Consider the following 14,897-nt stretch of genomic DNA (forward strand, 5'->3'; position numbering starts at 1 on the left):
GTCATTGTCATTGTCATTGTCATTGTCATTGTCATTGTCATTGTCTTTGTTGTCCTCATTGTCGTCATTGTCGTCATTGTTGTCTTCATCGTTAGAACCAACATTCCTTGTGCATGGACATCATGTATGTTCTGGTCCAGGAGGCCAGTTGGCGGTGCAACTGAATTAGCTACACTAGGGCCAGTTACAGTTTTACGAGGTTGCTTCCCAACAACTTTCCTCCCAACAGTGTTCAGACCTGGGTCAGGAGGGACAGCAGTGGCATGCGTAGCGAACCCAAATCTCCCTCCAGCTTGATGGAACAACACATATTACAGTGACCTATCTCCGTATAATACGATGGAACAGACGTGCATAATATCCCGTATGATATGGGCCAGCGGACCATGGGCCCAGTATAACAATATCCTCGACTATGACAGATGGGCTGGGAGGCAAATTATTCCCGATGGAGGCGGGTGGGCCCATGCAGGGAATATATAGAGTAGATGAGTGGGCCAATGTACATGAATATTAGGTAGACGGGTGGGCCGAGGTAGTTGGATATTATGCAGATGGGTGTATTAAGGTAGATGTGTATGAGATAGATGGGTAGGTACTTGTTATCACATTCACGGGTGGGCCCAGACACATATTAAATTATTAAATTAGATGGATGGGCCAAGGGTATCATAAAATATTGTATTAGACAGGTGGGCCGAGGGTATTATAAAATAATGTATTATACGGGTGGGCCCAGATGCATATTAATTAGACCGGTGGGCCGAGGGTGTTGTATGGGATGTTGTATTAGACGGGTGGGCCGAGGGTGGTATAAAATATAGATGAGTGGGCCCATGTGTATCATAATTGTAGACATGATGGAGCTGAGGTAGTTGTACATCAACCAAATCAGAGGAGGTAATAAATCAAAGTTACCAAGTTCCCGGAGCATCAGGTGATCTCCTGACATGGCGGTGTGAAGCTTGTGTTGCCCTATGAGACGCCAAGTTCCGACCACCAGAATTTGAGTCAACTGTACTGAGTTCCGAGTTCCGGGACCCAGAACTCAACACATAATTTAGTTAATACTTTTTGATGGTGCACAGGTTGTCTTGCAGAATGTGGAATCCGGGGTGCGAGGCTTGTGTTGCCCTATGAGAAGCCAAGTTCCGACCACCAGAATTTGAGTCAACTGTACCGAGTTCCGGGACCCGGAACTCAACACATAATTTGGTTAATACTTTCCGTGTTAAATGGCCAACCAAAGTTGAGATGTTTCTGAAGAGAGCAGCAGGTGCTCTTTTGACATGGCCTTTGATGGTGCTTAGGTTGTCTTGCAGAATGTGGAATCCGGGGTATGAAGCTTGTGTTGCCCTATGAGAAGCCAAGTTCCGACCACCAAAATGTGAGTCAACTGTACTCAGAGGAGGTAATAAATCAAAGTTACCGAGTTCCCGGAGCAGCAGGTGATCTCCTGACATGGCTGTGTGAAGCTTGTGTTGCCCTACGAGACGCCAAATTCCGACCACCCAAATATGGGTCAACCGTACCGACTTCCGAGTTCCAGGACCCGGGAGTTGACAAATGAATATCTGATGACCAGCACACTTCCAATCAGGTAGTATTTCATTGAGCAATGGATAATAATACAGCTTTGACAGCCAAAATTATCCCAGGCTCCCTTATCTGATCCTCTCTATCTCCACCCCCTATAACACCAAAGTCCGGACATCCAGCATTCAGCGTCTGATTTCCCAAGATTAACATCCAGCATGAACGGTTCTTCCCCTTCCCCTCCTGATAGCATAAACATCTGGTGCACTTGGGCCCTGACTGTGACTTATGAAGCAGGGGAATATACCAAACAGAAATTCAAGGCAGAGAAGACTGGAGGAGGCCCAGTCATACCTTCCCCCAACCTAGACACTGATCTGGTGATGGCATGTGATCGCTTGGCTGATGTACTCATAAAGGCATATAAAAATCCCAGTGGGTCTTCGTGCAGATTCAGAAAAAAAAATTTATCATTCAAATTCCTGCATGACAGTTCAGATGCAGATGGATATTGCAAGATATAGCAAATTGATCTCCCCGAAGGACACCGGGCATAATGAACATAGAGAGGCGAGGTTGCTTGAGAGGTGTCCTCCTGGCCATAAAGGCAAAAGGTTGGTCGACAAACCTGCCACAATTCTCGATGCATCCGGTGCCATCATTGCATGGTACCTCCCAGACACCCTGACCGACACCACCCAGGTGTGTAATATATATTGTTACTCAATGGATATTGAATATTAATGGAACCTACAGGAGGAAATCAGGGAGGCCACCGATTTGCTCACTCCAAGTCTCGAAAAAAGTGTAAGGGCTGATGGCAATTGGCGAACTAATCAAACATTGTTCAACCAGGGCTTGGAAGATGTTGGACCAACTCCCGAATGCATCAATCTATCTCTGGCATGGTTTCAACAGGGACACGAGGTAGGATCTGATGGGATGGTGATTCCGGCAGTCATACTCACCAATCTCAAAGAATGTGTCAGATCCGGAGGTATCTGCATCATTGAAGGGACCTTCCTGTGAGAATATTCTCAAAGCCATTGCAAGGCCAGCAGCCATCGCGTCCGCGGCACTCAGAGTCATGCATCCTGAGCAGTACTGGGCAGGATTGAGAACCTTGTCAAACCTTGGAAATATAGCAGTAAGCAAGGATCTGCCACAGATGCCAGAGGCCCTGCAGTACTGGGCATCCGTGTTTAACACCCTCTCCATCATTTCCAATCGGGAAACCCCCCATCATTGAGACCACATGTCCATTGCTGAATGCTTCGATATTCTCACCACCGTGGGGAACTATTCTAATGCTCGGATGACAATGCCAAGCCTTCAGCTGGAGTTCAAGTACAATTCTGGCTGTATGATTGCATTTTCCGGAAGGATTGTGAGACATGGAGTTTATTATGTGGAAGGGAATCGGATTGCTTGGGCATGGTATATGAGGGATGCTGTTAACATTTACGCTGGTGTTCCATCATGTGGATGGGCTAGTGTGGATGGTCCATACAGCGTGTGAAAGATCAAACAAAGAGCAAGCATTGTGACCTATATACATTCCAACAAATGAATACCATGTACCAATAGTTATCCGGACCTCAATACTCAATTTTGAGCATTTGCAAAGTGATATGTGGGACTGAATAATTTGGATGCAAGCCTCAGTATTCAATAATTGGAACTCGTGACTTGACATATGGGAGACCCAGGTGCCGGGTTACTGAGTCCCAACACCCGGACCTCAGCACATGATATTTGACACTGGGGGAAGATGTATAAATACGCTCAAATTAACATTTGTTATTGCCATACACATTTGACAAAACCCTGAGCCCCGACATTGTGGACTCCGGACTCGACACTGTTCTGAATACCAAGTCCCGGATGCCCAGGTCCTGAGTCCCGAATTTCAGAGGTCAGGGTTTGGCGACCCGGAGCTCGGCAACTGTGTTGGGTGTCAGGGTATCCAGAGCATTGGAGATAGCATTTGTCAGTATTTTGCATTTCATGGTTCATGTTTTGTGGTTATGGAATCGGGCATCAGGGACTCGGTATTGAGAACAGTGTTGAGTCCCAGGTCATGAGCTCTGAGTCCCGAGTGCTGAACCCCAGGTCCTGAGTCCCAAATTTCGGAGGTCGGGGTTCGGCGACCCAGAGCTCGGCAACTGTATTCGGAGCATTGGAGATAGCATTTGTCAGTATTTTCCATTTCATGGTTCATGTTTTGTGGTTATGGAATCGGGTGTCAGGGACTCGGTATTGAGAACAGTGTTGAGTCCCGGGTCATGAGCTCCGAGTCCCAAGTCCCGAACCCCAGACCCAACAGTTGCCGAGCTCCGGGTCACCAAACCCCGACCTCTGAAATTCGGGACTCGGGACCCAGGGTTCGGCACTTGGGACTCGGAGCTCATGACCTGGGACTCAACACTGTTCTCAATACCAAGTCCCTGACGCCCGATTCCATAACCACAAAACATGAACCATGAAATGGAAAATACTGACAAATGCTATCTCCAATGCTCCGAATACAGTTGCCGAGCTCCGGGTCGCCGACCCCGACCTCCGAAATTCGGGACTTGGGACCCAGGGTTCGGCACTCGGAGCTCGGAGCTCGTGACCTGGGACTCAACACTGTTCTCAATACCGAGTCCCTGACACCCGATTCCATAATCACGAAACATAAGCCATGAAACGCAAAATACTGACACATGCTATCTCCAATGGTCTGGATATCCTGACACCCAACACAGTTGCCAAGCTCTGGGTTGCCGAACCCCGACCTCTGAAATTTGGGACTCGGGACCCGGGGTTTGGCACTCAGGACTTGGAGCTCGTGACCTGGGACTCGACACTGTTCTCAATACCGAGTCCCTGACGCCCGATTCCATAACCACAAAACATGAACCATGAAACTCAAAATACTGACACATGCTATCTCCAATGCTCTGGATACCCTGACACCCAACACAGTTGCTGAGCTCCGGGTCGCCAAACCCCGACCTCTGAAATTCGGGACTCAGGACCTGGGTGTCCGGGACTCGGATGTGAGATTTTTGAATGCATAGAATATGTTACATCTTGTATACAATGAGACTGAATGGGACTACACTCCTTTGCCTTTCCTCAATTTCTCTAACATGTCAGTGTACATCTTCACCTCTCCCATCTTGGCTTTGATGCCCTGATCTTGCTCCTCCATCAATGCTTCCATGCGTTCTTTAATGAACCTCAGTTCCATAAGTGGTGGAGTTGAAGTGTTTTTCAACTTCTCTGGAAGAACCAAAGCATCATCCTCAACATTAAGCTGAAACAGATAAGTCATCAATCAAGGTAATTCAGCTAAGATCTTACAGCCCAATACTGGTAGTGAGAGACGCAGGAAGCCATTATTTCATCCCACTGCCATGGTTGATCAGGGATTGTGGTGTTTCCCATCCACCATGGACATGTATATGTGAACACAATCCGGGACGGATGTCCTGCAATTGGCTCATCATGAAATGAAAGGAGGTGGAATGAAAAGACGTTGTCCGGAACTGTGTTCCAGGTTAGCATGGGATACAACTTAAGGATATAAGCGACAGGGACCGGAACCACCGACACAATATTCTGTGAAGCGGAGTACTGCAGGAGTGGTGTGACAAAAGTCTGCTCAAATTCTTAGCATTGACCAACAAAGTCATCAGGGCAGTGGTAACATACATTCATCTCCCATTGCAGCCCAGCTTTAAAATACTTGATCCGGTGTAGAAACAACTATCCAGATGGTGGTATTCTGAACTATGTGTTGGGTCTGCTTGCCTAAGCTGCTATGCTTGTGGTGACAAGTGCGTTCGACCCTAAAGGGGAAGCAAGTACAGCAGAGATCTAGGGGTTGGTGCAAAGGGTGCCGTTCGTCGGCCGACATAGAGCGCGGGAAAGCGCGTGAGGCGCGAGCGCGAGAACAAAGTGCTTAGGGCGGCCGATGCGCGGGAAGGTAGTGCTTGAGCGGCGCGAAGCGCGGGAAAAGCGCAAGGTGGGTTTACAAGCAGAGGTTCATAATAGACGTTAAGGATGTTCTTATTGCCAATAGATACTGACTATGGCATGTGACGGATGAGCTTTACACTGATAGTGAGGTGCAGGGAGCTTCTATATGATTCGATGATGTTAAATATGAACTACAGGCGCTTATATATGTCTAAAAATGCGCCCCTGAAGCGGAGCCGAAGCGAGTAGGTAAGGTATGTAATAAGGGTCCATGACATGAGAATTGAGCAATCATTAAATAGAATATGGTCTGATATGGAGAAAATGATAGGAACACATACCAGTGAGGTTAGTTTGGACAATGGATGGACGTGCGACGTAGGGCGCTTCGAGCACGGGAAAGCGCGCCTAATGCGCGCGCAAGAATGCTGCGCTTGGGGTGGCCGATGTGTGGGAAGGTAGCGCGCGCTTGGCACGGGAGAGTTTCGCTTCGCATAGGGAATGATTGGAAAGGTATTGGCACAAGTTGTGCATCAAACTGTACTCTGAGACAGGTCGCATATATAGCCTCTGCAAGGCCACAGAGATATTAGTCTCTACACCGGTCAGAAGATACACCATTGTTGGTAGCTTCCGTCCGATATTGAGAGATGCATGCACGGACGCATGATCCAGCCATTGCCAATGTGCAGGAAATAGTTGCAAGGCTCAGCTTCAGGGGTCGGTAATGGCTTCCAGCATTCAGAGTGCCAGAAGTGGATGCAGGAGTTGCAGACATGGCTAATACAGGACTATGATGCTGGCAATACAAGTGAAAGATGGTGAAGATGTGAAGATAAGAATCACTGATGGATGGATACAAAATTCAAACTCCGACATGGGCTGACCTGGACAATTCCCGGGCCTCAATTGTGTATGTGGAAAAAGGGACTTCATGAGAAAACAATGTTCATTCATCTCCAGCCTCTATCAACACGTTTTGTAGGTCTTGAAAAGCTGCCTGTGCATCCTGTGCGAGCAATGAATACATTTGGGATTGCCTTCCGGCATAGCATCCGTGACCCGGAAGTCGTTTCTCCAATGATTCCTGCATGTGGTTGCCCCATTGGGTTGTTTTCCACAAAAAGAACTTACATGTCCAATCCATCTCCAATTTGACCAATAGCATTTCTTCCCTCCATCGATCCCGTAGTTCCTTTGCCCTCAGCCAATGGACTCGGTAAACTTGCCATGGGTCCAGTCAGGTAACCGCTGGATATGACATGCAAGCAGAAACTCACATTCCTCATTCCACGATTGATCAGGACCCCCGAGGTCGACTTCAACAGACCAAAACCAAGCCAAAGATTCATTTCATTGACCTCGGGCATTTGGGTCGCCCACTGCTGTGCTGATTTTGAGTTGCTCGTGAAGCAGGGGTTTGTATTTCTGAAGCTGGTCTTGCCCCGGCTCAAGTTTCATCATTTGCTTCCTTGTCTTTGTATATATGCTGGCATGGAGGGAGACTGCCTGCTGCACCGATGTCACCTGGGACCAAGCTCGAGTTTTCAGGGCCTGGGATTTGGCCTGCCTAATGGTTGTTCGGAACAGGATGGCCTTGTTGCAAAGGTAAATGCGGAGATTGTGAAGGGCATCATTGGCCTGCCCTTCATGAAGCGACATCTCCAGGGGAATCAGATCCTCTGCCATGCATCGTCTGCATCTATCAACCCCCAGGTTCGATGGCAATGGGATTACAGTGAGCTCGGGAGAGTTTGTCCATGTATGAGATGTCTCTGTGAAATCTGCCGGGTCATCATCGAGATCATCTAGAATGTCTACATCCAAGTCCTTAGGTTCATCATCTGCACCAAATCCTTCCCCGAGATGTGTTAGAGCAGACCAAGCAAATCCATCTATCTGGCCTTGGAGCTGATCCCGTTGACAGGCGATGTCTAATCTCTGTGTCTCGGTGGATCTTCTTCTGATCCTTCAGACCTCGATGAGCAATGCAATCTGAGCCTCTTCAATTGCTAACCCTGTTGATATCCATGTTGCCACAGATCTGCGAGAGGGTGCTGCATTGCGGGTGTTACCCTCCTCTAACAATCTAAGCTCAATCTCCTTTTTGCTAGGTGCTGAGTGCAATATTAATTCAGACCTCAATGGAGACAATGGAGCTCAATGTACCCTTTTTGATATTGATCTCATATCCATCCATGGCTGAAGGATCATTCAATCTGCTTGACTGAGCTATCCTCTCCCTGGCTAACCATTCTGTCTTCAAATGTGAGGGTGCTGCTTCATCGAGTCTGTCGAATGCCTTTCCACTTTCTAAGATACCATTCCTAGCCAGTTTGTATTTCCGGCATAGAGTCCTTTTCATGCGAATCATCTTGCAGAAATTGGAGTCATTCATCTGATAATCAAGGCATTCCTTTCGGTGGGGAGATGACATTCCCCGAGCAGCAGGGGAGATCAGATTGAGCCGTGCCCATAGCGTCTCCATTATCTCTCCATCGATCTGACCAATGCCTTCAATAAAGTTAGAAGCATATCGGACATAGCAGCTGTCCTGATGGCCATGAATGTGCCACAACCCTATTCTGGGAATGATGGTTAGTTGTGGTGCCATTTCTAGAAATCAACTTCGATCCACTCGAACCCAAAAGTGTTTGTTGTATTGACAATTAATATCATAGAAGGTGACAGCCCTGGTGATGCCTTCCATGTTGTGCAGGGAAGCCTCGCAAAGGGCGTAGTCCATGTTCATTTGTCTGCAAGTGACCCATGGTTAACTCATGAATGGGGAATGGTGGATGTGGCTTGCCTTTCGCCTTTCTGAAAATCCACCATGGAGTGAGGGACAAAGCAACCGTGTCTGGCACAGGCAACTCCCCCGATACCGGTGGACTCCAGCTTGTGCCGAGCAGCATTAGCTTGATTTACTGCCCGGTGATTGTTGCAGCTTGATTTTTCCACTGTGTCAGCAGCTTCTGCCAGATGCATTTTATACCTGTCCTTTCCTACCATGAATCCAAGCCCATTGGACAGCCAAACTTCATTGAATGGCTTAATGGGATGCAGATGTTCGGCTTTGAAATTTCCGTCCATCACAAATGACTGGGTGTATTTCCAGCTTGGATCGCTAGTATTATTATGGAGACCACAGCGGTTGAGAATAGGACTCACTCATCAAGAGATTCATCCTCTGACAACAGCACATTAATCCCAGGCTGAGGACATGCTGGGCAAATAATGCGAGTTCTCCTATGCTCGGGTTATCAGAACGATGGCCGAAGCCATGCCATTTCATTGTCTTCAACTGCCTCCACTGTCGAGCGACCCTCATGAGCTCTCTGTATCGGTCCTTGCAATATGCTTTGTCAATATGATGACTAGTAGATGAGGAGGGTAAGGCATTACTGGAACAAGGTGTGGAAACATGCTGGAGGTCATTCGCCGGAGCTTGCTGTAATAGTTCATCGCCGAGGTACCACATTCAAGGCTGTCCAGTAGAAAATCATTGAGCACTCTGAAGGTGAACACAGTCTTTGGCCTGTTAAAAGATGCAGGGAAAAATCTGTGTCGAAACATTTGAATGTCTGGACTCATGGCATTCTGACATTCACAGCATCGAACCTCCAGGTGATGAACTCTGGACTTGTCGACGATGACCATGGTGTTTTCCTTTGGCTGGAACTCGGGTCCGGACACAAATGGCAGATCTTCAGGCTCGAGCAGGTCTTCAGGTTCATCTTCTTCAAACAAATTCCACCGATCAGTGACCGCCGGACATTGTGTGCCATCATGGCCAAGGTATATAATGAGTCCCACATGAGCTAGACAACTCTGCTCGAAGAATTGCCCATTCCATTGACTGATCCAGTGGAAAGGATTGCTACGATGTTGACTCCTGCAACAGCCCGTGCAATAGAGTGGCTCGCCAAGACAATCTTGACATTTGTACACCCCATCCTGTTGGCAGATGATGCATCTCCTGTCTTCTGGTGGAGCTTCTTGATCGAGGAGGTGATGTAGATATGATTGCTGCCTTGGCAGCCATTGCCTGAGGTAGTCATTTTGACTCTGTATTTTTGAATGCTTAGCCATAGTTTGAATGACACTCCAACATTGTACATGAACTTGCCATGGTTTTTTGGAGTTGCAAAGGCTCAAATGAGCCTTGATCCTGCTCATAAGTATTGTCAGGAAAGTTTTTCCAAGGAGGTGGTGCCTCAACAGGCTGAATTGTTGGTGATTCTGAGGGAGAGTTAGGCATGGACCTGTAGGCATGTCGCCTCGTGCTTGCAAGTGGGACCTTGACCCAAGTTTTCCTACTTTTGCTGCCCCTTGCTTCCACCCTGTGAGATTTTTGCACTGGGGTGCATCTACCTATCTTCATCTTGTTTATTAATGTTGCAAGCAAGGCATCAGCTCAGGTGTAATGAATTGTTATTGCAATATGATGCGGTGCAGTCCTGTTGGCGCATTACAAATTCATTTCCATTAATGGCTTCACATCCAATATGGGCTGATTAACCCATCATTAGGCTTTGCTCAAAGTTCAACTTCGCACAACTCATTAATACTTCCATCTTGCAAATCCTTAGCCATTTCTGCATTCTGATTCACTATGGCAAGAACAGGTCATTCCACCAACACGACTTCTGGAAGACACAGGATGCGTCAACCACAGTCTCAGAAGCTCACCGACAAGGAGATTTTGGAGTTGAAGAACTACCTTCCTGAGTGGACTGCTGCCAAAAGGAGTGAGAAGCGAGTGATTTTCACTGCCATAGCAAGGGCGGCCAGGTTGTTTGCTCCTAAGTTGGACCAAAAACAATGGAAAAAGAGGAAGCAGGTGAGGCTTCTTTGTTGCGTTGAAAAACTAAATTTTTAACGTCACATTCTTTCATCAACTCTTAGGTGTACAAGACTTGGTTGTTCAACAACAAGAAAAAGAAGGAAAGGAAGGACATGATCAAGTATGGGAGGAAATGGACTCCCAGGATGGTGGTCTACCAGCAAAAACGCGAAGAGGTGCTGAAGAGGATTGAGGATGAGTCCGGGGTAAAGCCAGGAGATCCTGGTATGTTCAAACATTATCAGGCAGCGGTGAAGAGAGTCATGGCTGAATTGGACGACAACGAGTTGGAGAAGGCGAAAGAAACAGCCGAAGAGTGGTCCAACAACTGTCTGCCTCCAGAGATACAAGCACAAGTGGCTCGTAAGAAGGGTCTGGCATATATGGAGCACTTTTCGAATGAGATGTGGAGGCAATGTGGGATGAGAGTGTTTGTGATGTCGGCTTGGAAGAATGAAAAGGGCGAGGTGCTGTTCGGGATGTGAGTACATTTATCCATCGACGGAGATCTTTCGGCTCAAAATATTCATGCAGGCATGATGATAACGAGGCCTTAGGAGATGGGGACAGCTTCATGAAGACGAAGGACTGGGAGGACATTGAGCCAGTGTGGCAGGAGTACGCGCAGGAACAGTTCGGTGAGTGTTTGAATCATGTATACCAGATTGAACATGTTGAGCATCACGATGATAGGTGCCGGGGCACGGGATGGAGGATGTCAGGTCAAGGGAGGTCGAAAACGAATTCGAAAACCAGCCTTCAAACTCGAAATGGACGGGGAGGGTATGCCACTCCTTCCGGAGATCACTGACACTAAACTTGAGGAGAAGAAGGCCATAGTGAGGGCCTTTCTTACATTGCACTATTGTGAGTTTGTCGTCGCATCACCTGACAAATTGTTCAATGCATGGACAAAGGGATATGCTCCAGGAAGGACAAGGCGGTTGTGCCATGGAGTGCCATTGTACAAAGTTAGGATGACTTCGTGGCCCGGACATATCTTCCGGCAGATGTTGACTTGAAGGAACCTTTGAAGCTGCAAATTTGGGATACCACTACCTTGCTCCATTTCTGGCGCGCTCGGCAGGAAACAGGCGAAGGTCCCACATTTCTGTTCAAAGCATGGAAGAACAAAGATGGGGACATGATACCATCTGTCATATCTGGCAACTCGCCCTCTCCTCAGACTTGTATAGTGAGAAGGCAGCCGAGGGTTACCATCCGAAGGCCTCGGGACTCATCGACAGAAGCCGAGAGTGATAAGGAGAGTGCTACTCATCATACGGAGCATGATGTGGATGATGACCTGGCTGACGGGAGACCTCCGCTGAAGAAACACAGGATGGGAGGTCCTACACCCAAAGGGCCGGCAGTCCCATGTGCAATTCCAAAGCCTCACCTGGCCAAGCCGGCCAAAAAAGGTGCATTACTGACATCATGAATGGGAGACCTCCTTGCTGGGTTAACTGAAGATGCGACGGGCGAGGTTAGAGATGATGTTGAAATGGAAGAGAGTATCACGCCGCCAGCACAGAAATGGAGGTGGGGCACTCGAGTCACTGTTGAACCATCCACAAGGACGACCTGGAGTAAGTTGCAAATGCCAGTAGACAGTACACCTAGAGTAACCAGAGCACGGGGACGCACTTAATTTACATTTATGTTCCTGCCCTCATGTGTAATGTCATATGTGCTATTATGCATATGTCAAAGTACTAACGACCTAATTGTAAATCCAAAATCCCAAAGAGTACCAAGGCCCAAGTACCAAACCCCGAGTACCAAACCACGAACGCCAGGCACCGAGTACCGAACACCGAGCACCAAGCACCAAGCACCGAACTCCAAATACCGAGCACTGAACTCCGAGTACCGAGTACCAAGCACCGAGTACCAAGCACCGAAAACCGGGCAGCGAGTACTGGGTAGGTAGAGTATACAAGTACCAAGGACTACCTACTAAGTAGGTACAGTATACAAGTACCAAGTATTAAGTACTTAGCAGGTAAAGTATACTGCAATGTGTCTACTATCAGACATTGATCAATATTTACATGTTACTTGAGTCCTCAAAGGCCTCAATGATGGTATCTAATACCTTCAGCATTTCGGAGGTTGACTCCCTTACCCTTTGCATCCTCCGGAGGTCAGCATCTGCTTTCTGCAGCTTGTCAGATGTTTCAGCCCATGCCATCCTGAATGGTCTGTCAGCCTCAAGAATTTGTGCTACTGTAGGGGCAGGAAGATCTTCATGACGCTGTTGGTAATCACCCAGGCGATCTACAATTGATTGAACTTGCAGGATATTAGCAGAGATAAATAATCAAATGTTGCATACTTACCTTCAGCTTGATCATAAGATCCGATTGGCATGAACTCCTGAACCATGGCACGCAGTGCTTCATTGTTGAGTTCCGGCTCGGGCGATTGACGTTCGGCAGTTTCTGAAATAGCTTGGGAGATAGCATGAGTAAAGAACATGAAATGATATGACTATACCTACAAGGTATGGGTGCCTCTGGTACAACCAAAGTGGCCGGATCAGGCTCCGGAGTCAATTCATTCACTGGGGAAATGCCATGAAAGGTGAACATGAAATAGAAAGAATGACCTCACCAGCCATAGGAAAATTGGGTACATCCGGAGCATCAGACAAAATCAAGGTATCCTCTGGACCAAGATACAAGTCTGGGTCATCATACAGGGCCAGTCCATCTGCCAGAGCCAGAGATGATGGATCTGGAAGTATGTCATGAATTTACACATGCGGAATATGTCCATTTGAATTGGAAAACTTACCGGGAATCACATTCAACACATCCAAACCACCGGACGACCCAGAATCAGAGTCTAACTCATCATCCGGCCCAAGGTATATATCATCTAATGGATCTAAACCATGTCAGATCAATTGACTGAAATCAGAAAAAACAAAACATACCAAGGGACATCTGGGACTGGGAGGACTCATCCACATCCATTGAAGTGAATTCAGTGACCGGAGGGTCATGAAATCTGACCCCAGGTTGAGAACTCATGATATCTGATGAGCTGATGAACTGATGAACTGATTGATAACTGATAACGTCGAAGTTCAACAGATGGCCGGCGATTGCTGAAAGTTGAACCATGACCAAACAAACACAAACAATGAACAATTTTCAACATCATCCTTCAATTGTATTGTTTCTTTGAAACTTCATTCTAGTGATAACAGATTTCACCCTGCTTTCAACATTCTCACATCTCTCAACTCAATCCAAATGTCTACTCAAGTTGAATCTTCCTTGGCCGACCTCAAGGCATCCACTGCTCAACTTATGGGCATCATTGCCAGCGCCTGGCACATCCCGGCCGGCTCAGTGGACGTCCACCTTGCTCTGACAAAGCAGGTCACCACTCTTTTGGTATGTTGAACTCATTACATCCCCAGTCACCTCGGTCACCCGGTTCCCCCAAGAAGCAATCATTTGGGCCTGCTTCGGTAAGTCTGATTTATCTGTTTGGACCTTAAATATATGCTCATGTGTCCACAGCTGACTGCTGGCAGTCGTCCAGAGGTCACGGTGAGTCGTTCGGACATATCCAGACCTCCCATGTATAATTGTCACTCATTCCCATTACATTAGAAATCTCCCATCGGTCGTCCGGAGGCTCGGGTAAGTCTTAGAAGCTCTCCAGAAACTCATATGTGTATTAACAATCCGTCAGGCAACCTCCAGCAGTCGGCCGGAAGTCGAGGAGCCCTCTGAAGATACTTCCAATGCTTCGAATGGTGACCCACCAGCCAATATTACATTTGATATCACCATTCCCGGCCCAGTGAGTACTCCAATTTATTCCCCTTCCTCCATCTACTAACGGATACCACAGAACAACCCCTGCCATTATTGTGTCAAGGAGAATTGGCCCTGTGCGACTCGTTTGGACAAGAGGACCAGTCTCCCCTGCTTGTCTTGCATCCGCTGCTCCACCAAGAAGATCAAATGCAACCCTGCATCTCTGGGATCCCCACCCAAACAGATCTGAGGGAAGTCTACCACTGGCCGGATGCGTTCCAAGACACCTGCCCCTGCTCCATCCAATGCTCCGTCTCCCTCCCGGTCAAGGGCCAGAACTCGTAGTCAATCTCGTGGCCCGTCCCAACCTCCGGCCATCCCTGCTGCAACTACACCCCAGGTGCAGTCACGTAGTCGCAGCAAGACCATCACTACCAAGAAGACACCTGCACCTGCACCTGCATCTGCAGCTGAAGCTACACCTGTCCCTGCACCTGCACCTGCATCTGCAGCTGCAGCTATACCTGTCCCTGCACCTGCACCTGCACCTGCAGCTGCAGCTACACCTGTCCCTGCATCTGCACCTGCATCTGCATCTGCAGCTGCACCTGTCCCTGCACCTGTGCCAGCTGGTAAGTCACCCATACTTTTGATGACCGGCTGACCTAATTTTTTACTTAGCAGTCAGGTCTTCCAGCATTGCAGTGCCTCGTGCAGCACTCAATGTTCCCATGCCGGATCTCCATTCCATGGCAATCGCGATTCGG

The 14,897-nt window shown here is 47.9% G+C and overlaps 2 protein-coding genes across 2 annotated transcripts; both read right to left on the bottom strand.

The window, feature by feature from the left end:
* Positions 1–6,454: 6,454 nt before the first annotated feature.
* On the bottom strand, positions 6,455–6,733 carry F5891DRAFT_959674 (uncharacterized protein; the record flags this gene model as incomplete). Its single annotated transcript, XM_041375667.1, has 1 exon — positions 6,455–6,733. A coding segment is annotated over one exon (279 nt), but the record flags the coding sequence as incomplete, so codon positions are not given.
* Positions 6,734–6,858: 125 nt separating this feature from the next.
* F5891DRAFT_903895 (uncharacterized protein) lies at positions 6,859–7,161 on the bottom strand (the record flags this gene model as incomplete). The annotated part of the gene is made up of 1 exon (XM_041373515.1): positions 6,859–7,161. A coding segment is annotated over one exon (303 nt), but the record flags the coding sequence as incomplete, so codon positions are not given.
* Between the last annotated feature and the right edge of the window lie 7,736 nt (positions 7,162–14,897).

The sequence above is a fragment of the Suillus fuscotomentosus genome (assembly GCF_016647785.1).
Source record: "Suillus fuscotomentosus strain FC203 chromosome Unknown F5891scaffold_62, whole genome shotgun sequence".
Taxonomy (NCBI): domain Eukaryota; kingdom Fungi; phylum Basidiomycota; class Agaricomycetes; order Boletales; family Suillaceae; genus Suillus; species Suillus fuscotomentosus.